This window comes from Leptodactylus fuscus, chromosome 4 (assembly GCF_031893055.1).
Source record: "Leptodactylus fuscus isolate aLepFus1 chromosome 4, aLepFus1.hap2, whole genome shotgun sequence".
NCBI classification, from domain to species: Eukaryota; Metazoa; Chordata; class Amphibia; order Anura; family Leptodactylidae; genus Leptodactylus; species Leptodactylus fuscus.
Genome location: NC_134268.1, coordinates 195,020,388 through 195,039,217, shown reverse-complemented (window position 1 = coordinate 195,039,217; position 18,830 = coordinate 195,020,388). Strand labels below are relative to the sequence as shown.

Sequence of the window (18,830 nt, the reverse complement as noted above, 5' to 3'; positions counted from 1 at the left end):
GAGCACCCTCTATTGGGCTGCATGACTGAGGCACTGTCTTCCTATTTACATCATGGAAGACAGATTTGCATATTTTTCCCATGATCCTCTTCACAGTGGAGCGCAAATGGCTTAATAAGTCTCCACACACCTAAATGATGGTCTCTCCCTAAGGAGTGAAGATATCCACAATAGGGAAATCAAGGCTGCTTCTGATAAGTGCCATACCATAGTCTGCATTCATGGTCGTATCAAATATTGTCACCACTAAAATGGTTAGAGAAAATCTGTAAAGATCTGTAAAAATTTAATTTACTTATATTTGCAATTTTTTTAAATTTTTTCATTTTCTACAATTTGAAATCTGGTTGTTTGTGGGAAAATCCTTTTAAAAGAAAAACTCAAGTCACAGAATTACAATCAGCAATGGTAGGTTTGTAGGTTTTGCACTTATCATAGATTATACTTTGTTCTCTCTGTACTTGCTCATGTATTCTGGTTACTCCATTGCAACCTGGAGGCTGGATAATAGATCAATGCAAGGTTCTCCTGATATAGTGGAATAATCTACGAATACAGCCAAGCTAGAAAATCTTTTCCAAAAGGAAGAGGTACCCATCTACAGAAAAACATACTGGCTGGCAGGGTGACCTACCTTCCAAAAGGTGGCGCTAGAGCAAGCACCCCTTTTTCTGCCAAAAAGGGCTTATCTCCATATTTTTTGTACAGAATTCTCTGCAGGACTTGCATGGTCTAATAAATCCCTGTATGCTGCAAAGTGGTCTAACCCAAATCTATGACCTCAAATGCTGATGATGTAATGTTACTTAAATTTTCAATATACAATAATTAAACTTAATTTGCATTGCTGAAAATTTTTATCAATATTTTGCTAAATTTTCATGATTTTTTTTTTTTTTCTTTTAAGTGAACAAGTGTAAGCACATAGTAAGGAAATTTCGAGGGCATCTTCGCACAAAGATAGAGTCCGGGGAAGGAACCATTCCAGTTAGGACTCGACCTGCAGTCCAGACATGGGATGGTGTGTTATCGGGAGAGCAGCTGGTCACGATGTCTTGTACGGACAAAATTACCAGGTAATGATATTTGATGTTTTACTCTTTTGCTCTATCCGACTAATTTTCATAGGAATAAAATACTGATTTTCATGAAAATGGAAAAATGGAAAATGGTGCTGTGGAATATGTTGGTGCTATTTAAGTAAGCAAAAATAAATACAGTCCTATGAAAAAGTTTGGGCACCCCTATTAATCTTAATCATTTTTAGTTCCAAATATTTTGGTGTTTGCAACAGCCATTTCAGTTTGATATATCTAATAACTGATGGACACAGTAATATTTCAGGATTGAAATGAGGTTTATTGTACTAACAGAAAATGCGCAATATGCATTAAACCAAAATTTGACCGGTGCAAAAATATGGGCACCTCAACAGAAAAGTGACATTAATATTTAGTACATCCTCCTTTTGCAAAGATAACAGCCTCTAGTCGCTTCCTGTAGCTTTTAATCAGTTCCTGGATCCTGGATGAAGGTATTTTGGACCATTTCTTTCTACAAAACAATTCAAGTTCAGTTAAGTTTGATGGTCGCCGAACATGGACAGCCCGCTCTCAAATGATCTGAAAACAAAGATTGTTCAACATAGTTGTTCAGGGGAAGGATACAAAACGTTGTCTCAGAGATTTAACCTGTCAGTTTCCACTGTGAGGAACATAGTAAGGAAATGGAAGACCACAGGGACAGTTCTTGTTAAGCCCAGAAGTGGCAGGCCAAGAAAAATATCAGAAAGGCAGAGAAGAAGAATGGTGAGAACAGTCAAGGACAATCCACAGACCACCTCCAAAGAGCTGCAGCATCATCTTGCTGCAGATGGTGTCACTGTGCATCGGTCAACTATACAGCGCACTTTGCACAAATAGAAGCTGTATGGGAGAGTGATGAGAAAGAAGCCGTTTCTGCACGTACGCCACAAATAGAGTTGCCTGAGGTATGAAAAAGCACATTTGGACAAGGCAGCTTCATTTTGGAAACAAAAATTGAGTTGTTTGGTTATAAAAAAAGGCGTTATGCATGGCGTCCAAAAAGAAACAGCATTCCAAGAAAAACACATGCTACCCACTGTAAAATTTGGTGGAGGTTCCATCATGCTTTGGGGCTGTGTGGCCAATGCCGGCATCGGGAATCTTGTTAAAGTTGAGGGTCGCATGGATTCCACTCAGTATCAGCAGATTCTTGAGAATAATGTTCAAGAATCAGTGACGAAGTTGAAGTTACGCCGGGGATGGATATTTCAGCAAGACAATGATCCAAAACACCGCTCCAAATCCTCAGGCATTCATGCAGAGGAACAATTACAATGTTCTGGAATGGCCATCCCAGTCCCCAGACCTGAATATCATTGAACATCTGTGGGATGATTTGAAGCGGGCTGTCCATGCTCGGCGACCATCTAACTTAACTGAACTTGAATTGTTTGTCCAAAATACCTTTATCCAGGATCCAGGAACTGATTAAAAGCTACAGGAAGCGACTAGAGGCTGTTATCTTTGCAAAAGGAGGATCTACTAAATATTAATGTCACTTTTCTGTTGAGGTGCCCATACTTTTGCACCGGTCAAATTTTGGTTTAATGCATATTGCACATTTTCTGTTAGTACAATAAACCTCATTTCAATCCTGAAATATTACTGTGTCCATCAGTTATTAGATATATCAAACTGAAATGGCTGTTATAAACACCAAAATATTTAGAACTAAAAATGATTAAGATTAATAGGGGTGCCCAAACTTTTTCATAGGACTGTAAATAATAGGGGTATCCATGGTATTGTAGACCCATTGAGCCAATAGAGTAAACCTTCAATGGAATTGGGACTTAAAGAGGACCTTTCAACACCTCCAATAAATCTTCATCAATTACTAGTCGCTGCTCCACTGATTCTGGCACAATTGGATTTTTTTTCTCTAGCCTCAACCATTACCAAGCAATCAATGCTCTTAGTTTTGGTGTCTGATATACTATTTAGTCTCTGTACTGTCAGGAGGGCGGTGTCAGGTAGGAACAGACAAGGGGACGTGATTCTGAGCTCTGACACTGGCTGCCTCTGATTGGAGCTTAAATGGTATATCATGCACCAAAACTACTTGCACTTGTTACTTAAGAACGGTGGGAGCAAGAAAGAAAATTCTAACTGTGCTTAATAATAGATGCTAAGAACTAGAATTGGTGGAGGTGGTGAAAGGTCCTCTTTAATGCTAATTTACTAAAGCTTATTCCCTCTGTATATAGCATGTGTAACATATAACCTATACTCATCTTTTACTCACTAGTGATTTAGTAATATTTACTCTATAATATATATGTCCTCACTGTAATGGAAATTCTCCATGCAGTGACTTTCCTGCTGAACCTGGGATAGTGTTTATAAACCACAGCCAATCAGAGAAGGCACAGCTGTAGGGAGAGGGAGGGAACAGTAGTCTGAACCAATCATGAGGCAGTAGGTGTGTCTCAGGTTACTGCAGATTCCCTACAGGTCCTGAAGCTGTAGCCGTAGTCCGAGGTCAGACTAGATCAGTTGTGTCCTAATGGAACTGAGCTAAAAGGAACCAAGCTGAAGTTCTCCCTGTAGGAACTAATTGTATTGCAAATATTATTGAGCATGCTTGAGCTTATGACTAGTCAGTTGCTTTAAGTTTCTAGCGCTGCCTCCCAGTCTCCATCTTTATCAACCTGCTACCAGAACTTGACTTCTTCACCAATAACCCCATTGAATCCTCCACAAACAGTTCAGACCTTGCGTTGTCTCTAGGGTTGAGCCGATCTTTAAATTTCAGGATCGTTTTTAAAATCCGATTTCCGATCATTTTCCATTCGATCCCGATCCCAATTCCGATCCTAATGCAAGTCAATGGGATTTTTTTTTAATAGTTTCCATTTTTGGACTCCACGCTGTGTAGAGATTAAAAAATCCCCCCGGCTACTTAGCCCTCCTGGTGTCCACTTACCTGTACACATCCGCTGCTGCTCCCCGTTCTTTTCGGTCCAGTCCTCTCTCATTGACGTGCCTTCAGAGCTCCGTATGCGACCCCACCTCCCTAGACTAGTGTTAGAGATGATGGGAGTAGGTGGGGCTTATTGTTGCTTAGGAGAGTGTGGGCCCACACTCTCCTAAGCCAAAAGCACCGCCTTCTCCCAGCATCTCTAACACTAGTATAGGGAGGCAGGGGTGCAGGGCACTCTGAAGGCATGTGAATGAGAGAAAAGAGCAACAAGAAGAACAGGGAGTGGCAGCGGATCTGTGCAGTTAAGTTGAGCGAAGTTCACGAGTAGATAAATACTATCTACTCTTCTGTTTCCTCCCTGCTGTGCCATATGCTGGACTCTGCTACATCTCCATATCTGTACATTGACTTGTCTATCTACTCTTCTGTTTCATCCCTGCTTTACTGTATACTCAGCTCTGCTACATCTGAGATGTAGCAAAGCTGAGTAGTATCTATCTACTGAGTAGTATCTATCTACTGGTGAACTTCAGCCATGGCTTATTATATTGCGAGTGCCTCGTTGTCCTCGCAGCAGCGCAGCACAGAGTGATTTACCGCAGCCTGCCACTCTTCTGCTTCATCCCTGTTTTACCGTATACTCAGCTCTGCTACATCTGAGATGTAGCAGAGCCAAGTATACGGCACAGCAGGGAGGAAACAGAAGAGTAGTACACTCCCATAGGAATGAATGGATGCAGCTGGACGCCGGCAAAGTCTGCGTGCCGGCTACTTCCAATCATTCCTATGGGTGCGTGCCAGTAGCCAAGCATTGTGGGAAATAACCTCCGACCTCGATCCCACCGGAAAATATCGGGATCAGATCGTGAAATTTACTCGATCTCCAATCGGAATCCGAACATTAACGATCCTGATCGCTCAACCCTACTTATCTCCTATGTGCAGCAGGAAATAATTCCTATAATGGATAATTATGACAAGGAATTCTAATCTCTTACTAGTGTCTCCCAACAAGATATACCTTGAAGATGCCATTGTATAGAGAAGCCGTATCTAGGTTTCTTTTAAGATGAGATTCTTTCTTATTTGGTTCTCATGGTGTGATCTCCAGGACTTCCCATCTTATCATTTTGTTTATTATTTAGTTTTGCAGTTGGAATTTTTTGTGTACAGCACAGGTATAGCGATACAGGATGACATGCTGACTCCAATAACCTAGGAAGCAGCAGCCAGCAATACCACTACATGGAATGACCAACCAGCGGATACTCATAGTTGTCCTCGATATAATACAGTTAGAAAAAAATTATATTAACTTGGTCTAAGGGCAAATGAAGGAAATTAAATTTCGCTGTAGACCTGCTCTGCCATTATTGTCAGTGTAGTATCAAAATCAGTTCAATGATATGTTGCCAAACATCTCTGAAACTGACCCCAACATCAGACAATGGACGGCCAGGGATAATTTGACACTAAACCACAGGATCAGTATTTGGGACTGTGGAGATAAATGAGCATTCTCAGTGATGGGCCACCAATGATCATGGCAAATGGCAGTGGAGAGAATGGATGGGCATGCTGGAGTTCAATATGTCCCATCTGTATGATCTTGGACCACCAGAGCTGTCTGACAGTGTCTTTGTACCCACTTGATTGTGGGAGCAAATGCATGGTAATGTAGGAGATGTTGGTGTAGGAGATGTACAGGGTGCGCCATAAGTATGGATACACCCAGATATGGATACACACCCAAGGTCTCCGGATCTCACTCCCTTGGACTTCTATCTCTGGGGGCATTAGAAGGCTATAGTGTACTCCATGAACATCCAGGATGTGGGGGCAAATTATATCAGCAACCACTTCCATTTTATGTAGGTGTATCCATACTTATGGCCTACCTGGGTGTATCCATACTTATGGCCCATCCTGTATATGAATACAGGAGTCAAAAGAGACTCCTCCATCAGAGGAACAAGAACTTGGCCAATGTCTTATAATGTCTTTATTGGCTTGAGTTGAGGTATAGTTAGGACATGATCACATCTGCGTTAGGACATGTCAGATGAATAGAAAAATGGTTCATCTAATGAAGGACAACAATGGATCCTAAGGGAGCCCATTGATCATAATGGGGTCCATTGGGCGCCAGTTACTTTTCATAGGCATCGTCAGATGAAACAGTTGGGCTTGCAGGATTTTTTCATGTGGGATTTCTGACGGACTCTGCGCCAAAAGTTCAGAACGAAGTTCAGAACCGACCTTAATGCACTCCTCCAACAATTCTTATTTACGAAAGGCCTTAGGAACTGATACTGTAACTTTTTCTTCGAAACTAGTCAGTGACAAGTGAGGAATAATGCTTTATGTAAAAGCTTCCTTGACAGCGATAGGACATTGTCCTTGCAGGCTTGGTGTGTTTTTAGACCTTTCTGATTGTTTTAGACAGTTTGATCATACTATGGGGAGCGTAGTCTGGTTTCTTCCTCCCAGTGATTTCCACCAACTCCATGTCACTCTGGTTAAAGTCTGATGGATGTTAGTAGTTTAGTACATTGCCTGTAGCCCATCTATCCCACATGGCAGAACATCATATCGAGCAGCTCTATGTTTCTTTTCGCTTTTAGCTGTTTACATATAAAATCTATTTTACTTGATTCAATGTTACTTTAGCCTGGATGGACATTTCACCTGTCTCTTATGTGTTTAAGAACTTACGATACATCTGCTACATTTCTTATATGGTGGATACATGAAAATGTATGGTTTTATTATATTTTTGATCTAATAGAGAGCAGTAATATAATCTCTGTTTTATTTATATGGTTTGTAATAGTGTAGAATTTCTATAACATTATATCTAGTTTTGTAGTCTCTTCTACTGTATATAGTCTGTTTCCGAAATTCCCTAATAGGGTATAAATACAAGGGGTCCACTATATAGGATCATCTTCTTGTAACAGAACAACAACTACAAAGAGCATCTTGACGCTATAACTTTCAATGTTCTCTGTGCATTGCTTCATTTTCCCTACGGTGGAGTTCTAGATATCAACATTATTAATTATTAATTCCATGGCTTTGTACATATGATAAGGGGTTTACATACATAATACAAAACCAAATACAATAAACACAAAAATAAGTATATGACTATATCAGCAGAGAGGACCCTGCCTGTGAGATATTACAGTCTACAAGGGAAGACAGATGGAGACACCAGGAGGGGGTAGAAGTTGCTAAAGGGTTATTATAGTTGCATTTGGTTTATTGTTAGGGTTGGTTCACATCTGCGTTGGTATTCTATCCAGGGGAGTCCACATCTGGACACACCACCTCCCTCCCCACCCGAACAGAATACCAAACTTAACAATTGCAAGCGCTGGGCAGTAAAAGCACACGTACCCCATAGACTGGAATACCAACGCGGATGTGAACCAACCCTTAGTTGTATTCCAGAAAAGAGGGTTTGAAGGTTGAAGATTTTGATCATTGGGGAACCTTTGAAGTTTTGGGATAATGGATTCCAGAATTTTGGTGGATGTACAGGAGAAGTCTTGGAGAGAATTATGTGAGGAGCATAAAAGAGGAGAGTGAAGAAATGAGGTCTTGTGAGTATTGGAGCTTATATGTGGAGACGTGTTGGGAAATTAGGTCAGAAGAGTATGTAGGGGATAGGTTGTAGATAGGTTTATGTCACTAATATCAGATCAGTGAGGGTTTAATACCTGTAACCCAAATCAATCAGCTGTTCTTAGCAGCTGATATACAGGTAAAGGAGAAGGAAGCAGACAGCGCTGTTCTCTGTATAGTGGTGGAACTGAGTCACTGCAGCTTACTCTCTATTCAAATTAATGGGAGCTGATCTGCAGTACCTAATCTGGCAACTACACAGAGAACAGCGCTGTCTGCTTCCTGCTCCATTCTCTATGTATCAGCTGCTGAGAACAGCTGATCTGTGGGAGTACTAGATGATGGCCCTCAGTAATATTATATTTATTTCCTAACATTAAATAATTTATAATTATATTAATAATATTAATATTTTTAGCTTGCAAAACTCCAGATAAATGTAATTGTGGGTGGTAATCCCAAAGAGGTTCTACTGTACATAAATAGAATATATTACCACCAACTTTTATACGAAAAAATTATATATATATATATATATATGGTACAAAATTTAAATTTCTATTAATCTACATTCATTAAATAGATATGGACGACACTCTGTCCAGTGGTCAGAGTAAGATAGCCTTTAGGTTATCCAGTATTAGTGTTTTCTTTGTAAAATAATTCTATGTTCTATTTCACAGGACGGAGTTTATAGTAAAGTTTTTGACAGATCTTCGGCTATTGTAAATCTATAAAGCTGTGTATTCTTTGCTCAGAGATCTTTAAATGACCCGGTTTGGTTTTATGCTGCCCAACGCATTTCTGGTGGCTCGGTCAGAGTGGGAGCTTCTTCCCGCATGATTAAGTTTGTTGGCAGGTGTGAATAGCAGATCTTATACTATTGAACCAGACCCAGATTGTAGCGCGAGCAGCTGTGTTATCTTAATGAAGCAGTTAAACTACATTTGTACGAGATGCTGCAGATGCAAATCTGCTCTTTTAATTCTTCACTTTTTACTGTATGGGCTACGAGAGATAAGGTGCCCATATATAAAATTATAATGTCATCTAATATATGACAGTGTCCTAACTAATGAAAGAAATTTTTTGAGAGAAGTCCTCAGTAGTTGATACCTTTTTTAATGGCTAACTTAAAAAGTTTTTTGATGACATATCGAGCTTTCGGGACTATAGAGGTCCCTTCATCAGGATGGTATAACACAATTTCTGAAGGTAGGCATATATATACACAGAGAAATGGAGTGTTAGATGCAAAATAGATGGAGAACAGAACACCATGTAAATAAACAGTGAAAAAACATATATATATATATATATATATATATATATATATATATATATATATATATATATCCTACTAATATTATAAATGCGAAAGTTTGTGTGTTTGGATGTTTGGATGTTTGTGAGTTTGGATGTTTGTACCTCAATCACGCTAAAACGCCTGGACGGATTTGCGTGCAATTTTCCACAAACATAGTTTTCCCTTAGGATTGAGTCACAGGCTACTTTTGGTGCCACTAAACAACATGGCTTCCTAGCAGGAGACTCACAAAAGCAGGACTCCTAGCCAGTGGCGTAACTAGGAATGGCGGGGCCCCGTGGCGAACTTTTGACATGGGGCCCCCCCTCCCCAAACCGATGCCGAAGACCTCGACTGACCCCCTCCTCCGCACTCTATTGTGTCCCTTAGTAAGCCCTGCACACAGTATTATCCCCAATAGTGTCCCCTGCACACACAGTATTAACCCCTATAGTGTCCCCTGCACACACAGTATTAACCCCTATAGTGTGCCCTGCACACACAGTATTAACCCCTATAGTGTCCCCTGCACACACAGTATTAACCCCTATAGTGTCCCCTGCACACACAGTATTAACCCCTATAGTGTCCAATGCACACACAGTATTAACCCCTACAGTGTCCAATGCACACACAGTATTATTAACCCCTATAGTGCCCCTGCACACACAGTATTATCCCCCATAGTGTCCCCATATGTCCCACTGTGGACACCTATAAACATTTATTATACTCTGGGGTCTGAAAAGACCCCAGAGTATAATAATCGGAGACCCGGGGGATTAAAACCATTAAAAGAACAGAGTTGCTTACCTGTTCCTGTCGGCTGTCCTGTCCGCTCTTGTCCAGCTTTAATGACGTCAGACGTCACATGACCCGGGAAGCTGGCCTGGGTCACGTGACGTCAGAGACGTCAGACACAAATGACGGAGGCCTGGCAGGATCGCGGAGAGGTAAGTAACACTGTTTTTTATGTTACCTTACCCCTCCCGGTGCGCCGATTATTATACTCGGGGGTCTGCAAAGACCCCCGAGTATAATGATAGCCTCTGTGGGCCCCGCGGTGTCACTTGCCGATCCCGGCCCAGCCAGGATCGGCAAGTGAATGGGGCCCGTAACGGACTTTTAAAAAAAACAAAAAAAAACGCAACGGTAGCGGCTGTCACCAGGCCCCCTAATGGCCCGGGCCCTGTGGCAGCTGCTACTGCTGCTACCACGGTAGTTACGCCCCTGCTCCTAGCCCCAGCTATAGACTCACACACACTGCCTGGCATTTCCTGCCTCAACCTGCCTGCACACTCCTTACTGTCACCTCAGGAGTAGCCCTCACTCTACTCACTCACATTTACATATAGCTTTCCACTATACATACACAATACAACACATCACATTGTAATTACATGTATCTCCTATCACTGCTATATACAGTACCTGATACATATATACTCCTGTACACAGGCTGTATATACTATATAATTACATGTATTACCTATCACTGCTATATACAGTACCTGATACATATATACTCCTGTACACAGGCTGTATATACTATATAATTACATGTATCTCCTATCACTGCTATATACAGTACCTGATACATATATACTCCTGTACACAGGCTGTATATACTATATAATTACATGCATCTCCTATCACTGCTATATACAGTACCTGATACATATATACTCTTGTACACAGGCTGTATATACTATATATTACATGTATCTCCTATCACTGCTATATACAGTACCTGATACATATATACTCCTGTACACAGGCTGTATATACTATATAATTACATGCATCTCCTATCACTGCTATATACAGTACCTGATACATATATACTCCTGTACACAGGCTGTATATACTATATAATTACATGTATCTCCTATCACTGCTATATACAGTACCTGATACATATATACTCTTGTACACAGGCTGTATATACTATATAATTACATGTATCTCCTATCACTGCTATATACAGTACCTGATACATATATACTCCTGTACACAGGCTGTATATACTATATATTACATGTATCTCCTATCACTGCTATATACAGTACCTGATACATATATACTCCTGTACACAGGCTGTATATACTATATATTACATGTATCTCCTATCACTGCTATATACAGTGCTGATACATATATACTCCTGTACACAGGCTGTATATACTATATAATTACATGTATTACCTATCACTGCTATATACAGTACCTGATACATATATACTCCTGTACACAGGCTGTATATACTATATAATTACATGTATTACCTATCACTGCTATATACAGTACCTGATACATATATACTCCTGTACACAGGCTGTATAACACATCACATTGTCTGTATCACAACATACACAATATAACACATCAAATCACATTTGCTAGCCCACCAAACTTTTTAAAGCACTTTTACAGTTTCACACGTCTGTGTCCACCCAATTCTCAAATCACCGCACACGAAGTCGCGGGTAAAAGCTAGTATGTATATATATATATATATATATATATATATATATATATATATCAGTTCACAGGAAAGTTCTCTGGGTTTATAGCTTCTTTGATTAGTGACGTGTTGTCTAGTGGTTGTAAAACGTCATAAAACCCTGGGCCTGGTTTAAACCCCTCTGAAGCGTGTTAAAGTTCACCATAAGTTTAACCTCCCATATAAGGCGATCTTTTCTGCTCTTGAAATTCCCTCTCAATACCAGGATCTTCATATCCTGGGTCATGTTATGATTTTCATTGCAGAAGTGTTTTGGCACAGGGAGGTCCATTCTCTGTTCTCTAATTGTATGTCTGTGAGTTCATCCTCATCCTAAGTGACTGTCCTGTCTCACCTACATACAGGCCCTCAGGACACTTAGTACACAATATCAAATACACTACATTAGGTGTGCTGCAGGTGAAGTTACCTGGGATCTTGTAGTGTCGATCAGAGTTCGGGATCTTTATTTTGTCCGTAGTCAGTATGTGCGGGCAGGTCTTGCACCTCATATTTCCACATGGAAATGTTCCTTTGTTAGTTGGAGGTGACAGTGAGCTGCTAATAATCATATTCCTGAGGTTTGGTGGCTGTCTATAGCACAGGAGAGGGGGGTCTGGAAATATGGATTTTAGGTGGTGGTCTTTTTGCAGTAGTGGATGTAGTTTACGTGTAATTCCTCTAAGCATTTCCAGGTGTGGGTTATATGTGACAACCAGGGGCACCCGATTGTTCTCCTGTTTGGTGTTGTATTTTAATAACTCCGATCTTGGTATTCTGGTGGCCCTGTTGATTTGGTTTTCAACTGTTCTTGGATGGTAACCCTGCCTCAAGAATGTGTTTTTGAGGCCCCCAATGTGCTTGTCTCTGTCCACCAGGTCTGAACATATGCAATGGTATCTGATGGCTTGGCTGTAGACAATGGAATTCTTTATGTGTTTCGGATGAAAGCTATCCCATCTTAGGTATCCACTGGCTAACACGGTACAAGGACATATTTTTTCTTTTACAAAGTGTCCTAACTAGAGAGCCAGGGTCAATATTTCACATTGTTTATGGGGCTTCTCCCAATGTCTGGCACTCTCCTGTAATATAATGCACTTGGATCACCACTGGGGCCTGTAATTGGGCCAACAGCAGTCACATAGGCACACCGAGTGTCATGATGTCTTGACACTTGCCATTCCTATATCACTGCTGAAGCCCAATCACAGGCCTCAGCAGTGTCCACAGAGCCCAGCATCATAATGTCATTGGTGAGGCCCAATCATAGGCCCCAGTGGTGACACCGGGAGCATCACATCACAAGAGAGTGCCAGAGAAGTCACCAAAGAAGCAGAGACAGAGCTAAGACACCACAAAGAGGCCCAAAAGAGGTAATGGAATGTGAGTATGTATGTTTTTTTGGGGGGGGGTTTCGCACTTTCCCTGGGCACCCACCTATTATAGTCTGGTGTCTGAAGAAATCCCAAAGTATAATAATGTCACTTTCACTTTGACATAACTTCAGCTGTAATTACCTTAGAGAGTTAGAAATTGCATAGATAGGTTCCTAGGAGCCCTGACAGTGTTCTACACTATGTTTTATAGATAGGTTCCTAGGAGCCCTGACAGTGTTCTACACTATGTTTATAGATAGGTTCCTAGGAGTCCTGACAGTGTTCTACACTGTGTTTTATAGATAGGTTCCTAGGAGTCCTGACAGTGTTCTACACTATGTTTTATAGATAGGTTCCTAGGAGCCCTGACAGTGTTCTACACTATGTTTTATAGATAGGTTCCTAGGAGCTCTGATAGTATTCTACACTATGTTCTATAGATAGGTTCATAGGAGCCCTGACAATATTATACACTATATTTTATAGATAGGTTCCTAGGAGCCCTGACAGTGTTCTATACTATGTTTTATAGATAGGATCCTAGGAGCCCTGACAGTGTTCTACACTATGTTTTATAGATAGGTTCCTAGGAGTCCTGACAGTGCTCTACACTATGTTTTATAGTTAGGTCCTTAGGAGCCCTGACAGTGTTCTACACTATGTTTATAGATAGGTTCCTAGGAGCCCTGACAGTGTTATACAATTTGTTTTATAAATAGGTTCCTAGGAGTCCTGACAGTGTTCTACACTATGTTTTATAGATAGGTTCCTAGGAGCCCTGATAGTGTTCTACACTATGTTTATAGATAGGTTCCTAGGAGTCCTGACAGTGTTCTACACTATGTTTTATAGATAGGTTCCTAGGAGCCCTGACAGTGTTCTACACTATGTTTTATAGATAGGTTCCTAGGAGCTCTGATAGTATTTTACACTATGTTCTATAGATAGGTTCATAGGAGCCCTGACAATATTATACACTATGTTTTATAGATAGGTTCCTAGGAGCCCTGACAGTGTTCTATACTATGTTTTATAGATAGGATCCTAGGAGCCCTGACAGTGTTATACAATTTGTTTTATAAATAGGTTCCTAGGAGCCCTGACAGTGTTTTACACTATGTTTTATAGATAGGTTCCTAGGAGATCTGACAGTGTTATACCCTATGTTTTATAGATAGGTTCCTAGGAGCCCTGACAGTATTCTACACTATGTTTTATAGATAGGTTCCTAGGGGCCCTGACAGTGCTCTACACTATGTTTTATAGTTAGGTCCCTAGGAGCCCTGACAGTGTTCTACACTATGTTTTATAGATAGGTTCCTAGGAGCCCTGACAGTGTTATACAATTTGTTTTATAAATAGGTTCCTAGGAGCCCTGACAGTGTTTTACACTATGTTTTATAGATAGGTTCCTAGGAGCCCTGACAGTGTTCTACACTATGTTTTATAGATAGGTTCCTAGGAGCCCTGACAGTATTCTACACTATGTTTTATAGATAGGTTCCTAGGGGCCCTGACAGTGCTCTACACTATGTTTTATAGATAGATTCCTAGGAGCCCTGACGGTATTCTACTCTGTGTTTTACAGATAGGTTTCAATGAGCCCTGACAGTGTTCTACACTATATTTTAAGCCATTTTAAATTAGGGTTTGTACCAAACTTGATCAACCCAAAACAAATTTTGGACCCAAGCTACCCTAACCCAAAATGAAATGAATCCCAGAAGGTTCACTCATCTCTAGTCCTAGCTCTCTCAATAGATGATATCCATTGAAAGAAGGATTATTAATGTTGATCCTTCAACATATTTGACCCTTTGAGGAAAGTAAAAAAAAAATTGCAACTTTTTTCATGGCTGATATGGCAGCTTTCTACAGCACAAGCCTGGATAAATCATCCTCAATATTTTTCATAGGAGCTGTGGACACAAAATGTTACTGTGTTTGATAAAAATTTCATGCAAATTTAGTCCTTTTTTTTTTTTAGATGTAGTTTTATGTAAAATTGTACATAACCTTTACAATAAATCTTAACTACCAAATTTTAACACTGCATGAGTTATTGCTGGCCGTTACACATATGTGCAGAGGTTCGCAGTAGGTTACATGGCTGTAAGATAGACTGTGGTTTACCCTGCAGAGAACAATAAAAACCTACATCATGTACAATAAAATGTCCCTGGTGTCAATCATTCTAATTCTATGTTTGTCCATTTCGGAGAAGCTGTTTTCCTGCCGCTGTTTTGTACTAAACCTATCTAATTCAGCAATCTAATAATATGTATTTGTGCCCCATGGCGCGATTTGCTTTTACCGAAGAGGCGTATTTGTCTCCTATTCTTCAAGGTGGTTATGAGCGTTTCACCTATTTCATCTATGGCATTTCTATGATTGACAAATGGGGGAAAAATATTTACTTAAGGTTTAAGTATATTGAAAACCGGACAAGGGATTTTGTCTCTGTAAACAGTGCTGTAATATCGAGTGTTTGAACAAATGAGAGAGGAATTTCTCGCTCACTTCTGGCTGTGGAGATTTCCCAGTTAACATTGATTCTGATTAGAAATAAGCTATTGGATTTGTGACTCAGCGATCGGCGGGCCGTCCACTTTTTAAGGTTTTGTTGTTTTACTCCCGTGAGAAAGTTTTGTCAGAATGCCATAAAGCTTGGACAACGGATCTTTGTTGAGATGGATTTAGGGACAACAATTGGAATAATAATAACAGAAGAGTCCAGGGGGCGGTCCTACTCCAGTATCTCTACAATCATACAAAGATAGCTGTCAATCACTGATTAGGACCGCCCACTGGACTCCTAAGCCCCGAGCTATGTAGCAACCTGCTCAGCTCCTCCTGTCCTATAAGCAGCAGATTACAGTTTGTTTTGTGTGTGATTTGTGAAGCTATAGGACATTAGAGGTTTCCATTGTATACAGAAAACAATGAACGGTACACTGACAAGGAAAATCATATAGGGATCACAATGTAATTTTTTTCCTATCAGTATGTCTTTGTAGAAGGGGAGAAAATCCACGCAAATACAGGGAGAACAAACAAACTCCTTGCAGATGTTGTTCCTGGCAGGATTCGAACCCAGGACTACAGCACTGCAATGCTAACCACTGAGCCACTGTGTTGCCCCCTCAAACAGCGCCACTCTTGTGCACAGGCTGTGTTTGGTATTGCAACTCATTTCAGCTCAAGTGACTGGAACTGTGCTACAAAACTAAGGCTACATTCATAAAACCAAGGTGCAAAACAGCCAGGAAAAACATCCATTTTTCACGGCGGTCTAGAACCCAATTGGGCCTGTTTTCATAGATAGCCTTTGTGAGTTTTTGTGCACCAAATATCAGGTATAAATGTAATGATCTCCTTACTTTGAAATGAGGTTTCTGCATCTATGGAAAAAAAAATAACCTGATACATTCAAAAGAATGGTTACATGAAAAATGTGGATTGCGTATGTGAACAGTGCCTTATCCTGTATAGCCCTTTTAGGATATGTTCACACAGAGTTTTTTGCAGGTGGATTTTGACGCAGAATCCGCCTCAAATCCTGCCTGAAAAAATTACTCCCATTCACTTCAATGGGAGGCGCTTGCTTTTTTTTCCGCTTTCTAGTAACGGAAAAAAGAAGCGAGATGACCTTTCTTGCTGTGGATTCTGCGGCTCGAGACACGCTCCTATTTAGGTCCAATTCATTCAGACCTAATCAGGAGCAGTATGCCACGATGGAATACCAATGCTGCATTGGCATCCTGTCGCAGCTAGCCACGCGGAATGTTCACAAGGTCGAAAAGATTTCCGCGACTTTTTCCTCCTTTATTTGGCCACTTCATCCTACCAAACCTTTAAAAAATTTTCTTAAAAAGTTCATTTCTGTTTAAAGGGGCTCTATCATTGGGGAATCGTGATTTTAGATAATGATATGCCTGAATAGCCTTTAAAAAGGCTATTCAGGTGCTGCCACTAGATTTTGAAAAGACCCCCCCCCCGTTTTTTTTAAACCGATATACAAATGAACCTCTCCAAGCACCCTGGTCGTTCCCCAAGCCATCGTGCACTCCCCTGCGTCATGTCTTTGTAACACCCCCTCCTTTGCTTGTGCTCCTGTGATGCCCACCTCCTCCATAGGTGTAACCTCATCCATTCTCTGTAGTCTCGATCCTGTGCTTTGAAATCTCGGGCATGCACAGTAACCCTCCCTTCTGAGTGCTACTGCACATGCCCGAGCGCCATTTTCTTGTGGACAATGGAAGAAAGTGCACAAGAAAATGGTAGCGCTCAGAAGGGAACGTTACTGCGCATGCCCAAGATTTCAAAGCGCTAGATCGAGACTATGGAGAATGGAGGCGGTTACAACTACGGAGGAGGAGCACAAGCAAAGGAGGGGGCGTTACAAAGGTATGATGCAGAGGGGTGCATGATGGCTTGGGGAATGCCCAGGGTGCACAGAGACATTCATTTGCATAGATTGTAAGCTCTTGCGAGCAGGGCCCTCAGTCCCATTGTGTGAAATTCTTTGTTATGTATCTGTCTGTATTTGAACCCTACAAATTGTACAGAGCTGCGGAATATGTTGGCGCTATATAAATAAAATTTATTATTATATATTATCGATTAAAAAAACTGGGGGGGCTCTTTTCAAAATCAAATAGTAGCACCTTTTCAGGCATATCACTATCTAACATCACAATTTCCCAATGATAGAGCCCCTTTACGTCACCCTGTTGTGTTCAGGAAATAAATGAGAATGCCTAAACTATTGCCATCCCACTGGGGAGAACAATCTAAGATCTCTGCCTATCGGTCCGGCCCGCCAACGTCTCAGATCTACTCTTTACGCCGCTCGTCCACGCCATTCACAGCAGAAAGCTTGTATCAAATCCTCAAGCAAATAAACACCGCTTACACGTCCAATCTAATTTATTACAGAAAGATAAAATATAGACATGATCCATAATGATATCGCATAAAAAAAAAATTATTGGCAAGCGCAGAACATAGATTATCCGTCTGCCGGCGTAATTGTTCATTTAGCATTTTGAAAAGGTGAGTATTTAATGATATTCCTTTCTTTCCAAATATTACATTACTTGGAGGAATTGCCGAACAGAGATATGCAAATCTGATAGTCTAAAGTAAATGTTTCATAAAATCAATGACTGTTTAAATTGTGGGACTAAATTGTTTGTATATAAATATTACCTTTTATATTCCATTTGAGTTTTATGTAGATGAACACATTACTTTAATGACCTGTATTTGCAGAGTGAGAGAAGAAGATTCTCTAAAAATTCTCCGCAGCCAGATGGCTGCCTTTTCTAGCATGAGATTAAAAGATGTTTCTAATTCACAGCTCTGCTTCTGAGGCAAATTAATATAGCAAGCTAAATTGCTTGTGTTTTTGGAATAAAATTTAAAGGGACCCCAATTTTTTTTTTATTTTATTTTTATTTTTTTGCAGAATGCTTTGTGTCACAGGTTCCTTAAGCAGATTGCTCCTCAGGTACAAGGCGCCTGTTTAAACATTTGGTAATTAATGGGAAGGATTCCGTGGTAATTGACTGCTTTGGGAAAGGGAAAATATAATGACTCCTGATTAATCATGAAAAGAGATTCATTGCATAGAGGCAGAACAATAATTGCCCTAACGATCGAGAAATGCTAATTAATGAACAGGACGGCGATGTTAGAAATTAGCTGCAAAATGGCCATTTTATTAAAAAAAAAAAAAAAAAAGGGCTCGTGTTTGTCTCGAAATAAATTCTTGGCGACGTAGGAAAGGCAAGAAATGGCTAAAAGCTATAATAACAGATGACCTTTCCAGCCTAGGGGACAGTCCTCATCTATGGATGATTGGGGTCATTAGCAGTGGCCAGAGGCGTATACAATGTGTATGCGTGCCTTGGATTTTATATCGTGTTGACAAAGGTCTTTCCAAGAACATGACCAGGGACACTTTAAAGGGCAAATGGTACATCTGCACCAGACCCTATGG

At 40.5% G+C, this 18,830-nt stretch overlaps 1 protein-coding gene across 1 annotated transcript in view; it reads left to right on the top strand.

The window, feature by feature from the left end:
- ADARB2 (adenosine deaminase RNA specific B2 (inactive)) overlaps positions 1-18,830 on the top strand; it is a 549,803-nt gene that overhangs the window by 490,992 nt on the left and 39,981 nt on the right. Inside the window, exon 9 of the mRNA XM_075271617.1 lies at positions 908-1,076. Within this exon, the coding sequence (XP_075127718.1) occupies positions 908-1,076 (169 nt within the window). The remainder of the gene's footprint in view (positions 1-907; positions 1,077-18,830) is intronic.